General features: G+C 35.1%; 1 protein-coding gene across 1 annotated transcript; it reads left to right on the top strand.

Annotated features, from left to right (window-relative positions):
- Positions 1-5,227: 5,227 nt before the first annotated feature.
- On the top strand, positions 5,228-5,797 carry LOC108381761 (uncharacterized; the record flags this gene model as incomplete). Its single annotated transcript, XM_017638164.1, has 1 exon — positions 5,228-5,797. A coding segment is annotated over exon 1 (570 nt), but the record flags the coding sequence as incomplete, so codon positions are not given.
- Between the last annotated feature and the right edge of the window lie 805 nt (positions 5,798-6,602).

The following is a 6,602-nucleotide window of genomic DNA, read 5'->3' as shown; positions in this document are numbered from 1 at the left end:
ATACTAATGCATGAAAATCCTAACCTCAAAAAAATCACCCGTTAGTATTGCAACGTATATGAGTAGTCCACTTGCAAACTGCGCCTTGTAAAATTTTTTAGATTTTAGTTTTTTGTGGGTAACGTACCAGTATTTAAAGTCATGTCCACTAACAACAGAGTGAAAAATGTATTTATAAACGTATTTATAAACTTTTAAAAGTCTCCATTTTCTGATGAACTTAGAAAACTGCTTTAGGTCGTATAGACTGTTGATGTTATGTTATGTTATGCTATGTTATGCTCTAATATTATTAGTCTCTTATTTATTCAAATTTTCGGGTAATAAAAAAAAGATTAAATTAAAAAGCTACTTGTTATCGCAGTCGATTTGTTTTAATTTAGGGCTTACTATTATAAAATCACATAACGCTGTTTGCAAGTGGACTAAGTACTCACGACTGAGCTATACTTATAAAGAGTTACATACCAAGGTATTTTGATGCTGATGTGCAGAAAACTACTGAAATTTCAAATAAGTTTAACATAAGGCGAAGAAATAAACTCAAAAGTGAGACCAATACCAGTGCCATAAATGTACATGGTTGGAGCGGAAATGCCACCTAAATGTATGCTTTAATATTGTTACTGAAATAGAGAAACATACTTATCTGCGGTTTAAGCTTAGATTTACATTATCTAGGATAATACAAGAAGTAAGAATGTGTGGACTGGAAGAAAAGGATAAATGCAAAAATTTAAATATTTATAAGCAAAGAAACCCAAAGACGATGACAGATGACAATGAGGAAGGTAAAATTAAACACTTAATATAATGACAAATGTGGCAGTGAATACACAGTTGAAGAAAATAAAGAATGTTAAAAGCGGCGTATAAGTAAATTTAAAGCAAAAGATAAAATTTACAAGATAAATATACATATTAAGATAAACATAAAAATAACATGCAGAAAAATCCAAGTTCGGGCGGAGCCGAACACTAAATACTCGGCGCAAGTATTAAACATAGTTTTTCACTTTTTCGAAAACGACCGCCACATGGTAATCAGGAGCGATTTTACCCCTGTTTCAAACATCTTCGATAGAATGCTCAGCTAACAAAATGAGTTAAAATTATATAGTTATACATATGTGGGCGGTATCACGCCCATTTACAAAATCTACCTTAATAAAGTTTCTTTTTTTCAAGGGATTGTTGTAAGCAGCGTTGCCAGGTTGACGTTTTTAACGTCATTTGGACGTTTTTTGTATCCTGTTGACGTTTGGACATTTTTTGTGTAAAAAATGATATTTTACTTCCCAGTAATTTTTCTTTGTTACTAAATCTTGCAAGAGGAACTGATTTTGAATTATTTTCTTAATAAATCTTTACAATCTTTGTGTTTTGCTGCCGCTGCTTCAAAAGATTTGGTTTTGGATTCTTGGCCTAGGATCCCGTGTTCAAAGGCTGGTTGTGTAAATACTTGATTTTACGAGGCTTGCTGTAATATTTGCAATTGCACATTAAAAGCCGAATCAGGAAGAGCCGATCTATTGCAACACGCACGCTCGCAAAAGCATCAAAATAGCTGTGCAGCATAAAACGTCAGAAAAAAGTAGGCGACTTTTTTAAGACTACATTGAAAATGTGATGAACGCAAAAAAGACTGAAATATTGTTATGCTCCTTCCTAGCAGAAAGTAATTTAGCTTTTTCGACTACCGAAATGTCTACAAGGAACAAATATTAAAAATCAACGCCCCTTTATACTTGCACATTATTTCCCTGAAATTTAATGGGCTATCAAACTGCATACTCAAAAAAAAAATCTAAAAAATCTGAATAAAAAGTTTTTATAATTTTTGCACAATTTTTGTGGATTTATACTTTGTTTGTTAATGAGCTTGGCTTTTATGGAAAAATAATAAATATTAAATAAACGAAAGAGAAACAGCCAAAATTGATCAAAATGTTGATGACTTAATCAGCTGATCACAAGTGTATGTATAAAATTATTTTTATATTAACGATCTAATACCCAGTTTTCCTAGGCAAAATTATAACTTTAGAAATAATCTACATATGTGCTTCTCGATTCGAATCACAAGCGTCCAGACATAAAAATAAGTTATCGAATATGGGGCATTAATAGAAATACAGAATTATTATAAGGCCATAAATAAGAAGACAAAAAAAGTAAACTTTCAAATATAAAAATTTTCATAAAACGAAGCTTCAATGATAGTATTTCTAAATTACTTAAAACATTTAGAAATCTTGAATTAAAAATCACACAAAATTATAAATTTCTATATATGCCTGTATGTACAGTGTCGCACTAAATTTTTTGCACAGAGAGTTTTTCACAATGTGTGCAACATTTTTTACCTAAAAGTTTCGGCATAAAAAAATCTCATAACTTCGTGCAAACACAGGAAAATTCAATAAATTTGCCTACACGTTGGTATTTTAGTATAACAATGTGCCGGTTAGAAGCTAGTAAAAAATCGTGTTGATCATTTCGAATTTATTTGCAGGTAGTTTCTTCCAAAAAAAAACTAAAGATATGAACATACATTGTGCTTCACTCATTTTAACCGGGACCCAATTACAAATTTTGCTTTTACTATACGGCGTGTAGTGTCGATTAGTAAATAGGAAATGCAAAATGTAAACATTTATAGAGTTCTAAATTTTATGATTTTCTTTTTTTTGACAAAAATCGGGACATTTTGCGTTTCGGCGGGAATTGCACCGGGACAGTCCCGCCGAAAACGGAACGGTTACTACAGGACGGATGGTCACCGTAAGCATAGTAGAAGCACAGAAATTAATGTTGCTTATACGCAATGGTATAACGTAAAACATTTTAAACCTAGATATGTATAAGAATATTAATCCCGGGATCCCGGCCTATTTAAGGTACCAAAAATCCTGGAATTCATGGCAAATAATTCCGGGATTTTCAGGATTTGTAATTTGCAGTGATGGCAATAATAGAAACTCCTTTTCTTTTTTTATTTAATAATAAACATTTTTTTTAAAATGTCTAGCTCATTATACATATAACACCGCGCGATAGTAAATTTTAAACACACAAAAATGATTTACAAAATTCCTGAAGAAATGTGCATAGAAGTTTGGGTATCAAATCAAAGAAGAAATCCTGTAGTATTTAAACAGATTTAAGTTTTTGGTGCATAAGGAATGGTAAGTATTGAAAATGTCCATTTAAAATATTAGCCTTGAAATTTCGAGATATTTATTTTTGAAAAAAATATATGTTAAGGACTTATATAAACTCGATAAAACCCTCGAATTTCATCCTTATAACTTTATCAGCTCAAAAATTTACCTATTTGTCCTTTTGAATCCAAAAAAATATTATTTTTTTTTTAATTCTACATTTGATACCCATATTTTTATTCTACATTGCCTTAAACTCTTTAAATAAATTTTGGAATTAATCATATCTCTGAAATTACAAAAGCCTTTAAAATAAATCCTGATGTCAGAGAGAAAATGTAAAAACGCTACTTTAAATAAAAAAGTATATTTCAAACCCATTTATTTCTTTATTTTATCGTAGGAGAGCTTCTCCCGGGATCGGTAAAAGCTGAAAAATTAACACCCCTAATATGTATGTACTTATATGTATATATATTTATGGTGGCTTCAGCACATTTTAGGAAAAGAATAGTGCGCTATAAAACCAAGTAAGTAGTCTGGCTACTAGACTGGAGGCCACTTAATCAGTGCAATAAATGATGGAAGTAATGGTGCGGTTGCAACTCAACCCAAACAAGAAAATTAAAATAGTTTATAAAGTTGTATATAAAATCACGGAATGCGCCCGAACCACATTGGAACAAGTGTTTTTTTTTGTGGATGAGCAAATACAGGAATAAAAGAAGCAATTGCGCCAATTTGACTTCTACGTAATGACAAATGCTACCAAAAAAGAAAACATCACTTAGCGGCAAACATTGACTACCGATGGCAGCTACTATCCAAAATCACTGACACACATGCGGTCGCCCACATACAAATATAGTGCCCAATACACATACATATGTACTGGTACATTGGCAAGGGATATGTGTGTAATATTGATTGCAGCTAGTCAATGGCTCCAATAGTAAGTAGTACGGCGAATAGCAGCAACGTATAGGTCAACACCCGGCCACCCGCCGCAAGGGGGTAGGTGCCAAAAGAATGTAACAACTGATGTGCTTTGCTAGATTTACTCAGTATTCTACTGATGCAGCCACTTTATATTCATGCTGCCAGTTTTTGGTATTTTGCCATTTTGTGATTGTCTGTTTTTTATGCTTTCACCTCGCAAAGTTCTGTCATTGGTTAAAATAAATGTCTGGCCATTAAGTAGAGCATTGCGTGCATACAATAGGCCATGTAGGATATTATTTATCAGCCACGATATATTTTTCTATCTACGAGTATTTCAATTTAGATTGAATTTGAATGAATGGATTTTTAGTATGTGGCAGATAACTTCAGACAATTTTATGGAATTTAATTCGTCTATGTTTTTTTTTTAACTGATTTCAATTAAATCGAAATCGAATACACAGGCAGGTGTATTGCGTTAATTGAATACATCAGGAGTAGGTATAAGTTTTATTATTCTTTTTTTCTAGATTTAAGTTTTACTTCCAAATAAGTTTGTAGAGTATTTTATAATAATAATAGATTGGTGTTTACATAATTTGTCAGTGTTTGGCCGAGCTTCTCCTTCCGATTTGTGGCAGGCGCCTTGATGCTGGCACACAAATGGGAGGGACCTGCAGGTTTACTCGGACCCAAATGGCGACTGTATTTTTTTAGAAGCTGTTTTTATGGAAGAATACACCTGGATGTTTGACATTGCTGGCACTGCTAGCCACTCACCACAGCTGGCCGCTATGCAATTTGTGATTTTGGTTATTGGAGTTATTCTACACACGAAGACGGTGTGCGATATGTTACATTGGAATGATGTTTAAGAACATTTGGTGCAGTTTAGCTCGAAAAAACTACTTATCAGTTGCAGTTAATATAAAACTACGAAGTGTCTACATGTTAAAGCATGTGAAAGAAGTCGTATCATTTGAAGCTCCTCAATATTTCTTTGCGTTACCAACGGATTAAATTTCTATTATGCATAAATTTTGAATCTTAGCGAATGACCTTGTCTAACATCTGGTATTCACGTCGGGCGCAGCACAAGGCTCCATTCTTGGGCCAGACCTATGGAACGTCAGCTACGACGGAATATTAAACCTCGAGATGCCAGATTACACATATTTAAACTTGCAGCAGAGAAAACCGAGGTAATACTCCTAACCAAGAAGCGTATTCCCTTAGAAGTGAGCATGAAACTGACCGGCATTACATTAAAGACGCAAAGAGTAATAAAGTACTTAGGCGTAAGGCTAGACCCCAGGCTAACGTATTGGGCACAAATGCAGCATGCAGCCGCAAAAGCAGCAAAGGTAACGGCTTACCTAAGCAGATTAATGGCCAATATTGGTGGACTGACCCAAAGTAAAAGAAAACTTCTAATGTCCACAACCTTGAATATTTTGCTATACGGAGCGGAGATCTGGGCTGACACCCTACAGAAAAAAAACCGTTGCAAGACACTTTCTAGAGCTCATCGCACAGCAGCTTTAAGAGTAGCCTCTGCGTACCGTACAGTGCCCGGCGAGGCAATACTAGTTATAAGCGGAACGGTTCCCGTTGACCTGCTAGCAGCCGAACGCAAGAAAATGTGGGAGTTTAAGGCGCAAACGAATCCAAGTGCCAACGAAAGGGAAAGAGTAAGAGACGAGACACTAAGACTATGGCAAGATAGGTTTCAAAACGAAAGCCGCGGCAGATGGACGGCTAGGCTAATAAAAGACCTAAAACTGTGGACCCAAAAAGAACATGGCGAAATAAACTATTACGTCACACAAATGCTGTCTGGGCATGGTTACTTTCGCAAATACCTGTATAGAATGGGAAAAACCGAAGGGCCGTCATGCATATACAGCGACGCAGAAGAAGACGATGCCGAGCACACCTTGTAGGACCAATTAATCTAGATAACGTCATCCAAGCCATGCTACATAGCGAAACTAACTGGAAGAACATAGCTAATTATGCAGAATACTTACTTAGAGTCAAGAAGCGGGACCTGGATGCAGGTGCACCGAGGGAACTTTAGTTAATGAGAAATATGGAACGCCACCCTGAAGCAATGCGATTAGTGGTCCCAGGGTGGGCGACGGTTCCAATTCGGGTGGAGTGTTTTAGTCTCCGGACATACCATTGTTATGACGACAGCTTTGATGATGCTATAGGCATTTTCGACCCCATGCCCGCGAAAAAAAAAAACATCTGGTATTAAACATTTTGATTTTCTGTTAGAGTTTAATTTATGCTATGCCTCGCTTGATAGTAGTAGGTTGAATAAGGAAATGAATTATCAACAAGAGTTTATGGGGTGTGCATAGCTCAGTGGCTAGCGCTTCTGACTTTGCACGTCGATGATGCGGGTTCGATCTATGTAACTTCTACCGCTTAGACTTTGTTGCTTTTTCCATTCCTAATAAACATATTCGTAACATATAAACATAATAT

Source organism: Rhagoletis zephyria, unplaced genomic scaffold, assembly GCF_001687245.7.
Source record: "Rhagoletis zephyria isolate East Lansing unplaced genomic scaffold, Rhagoletis_zephyria_1.1 Rzeph_scaffold_23690, whole genome shotgun sequence".
Lineage (NCBI taxonomy): Eukaryota > Metazoa > Arthropoda > Insecta > Diptera > Tephritidae > Rhagoletis > Rhagoletis zephyria.
The sequence above is the reverse complement of the archived record's forward strand: the minus strand, read 5'-3'. Positions and strand labels throughout refer to the sequence as shown.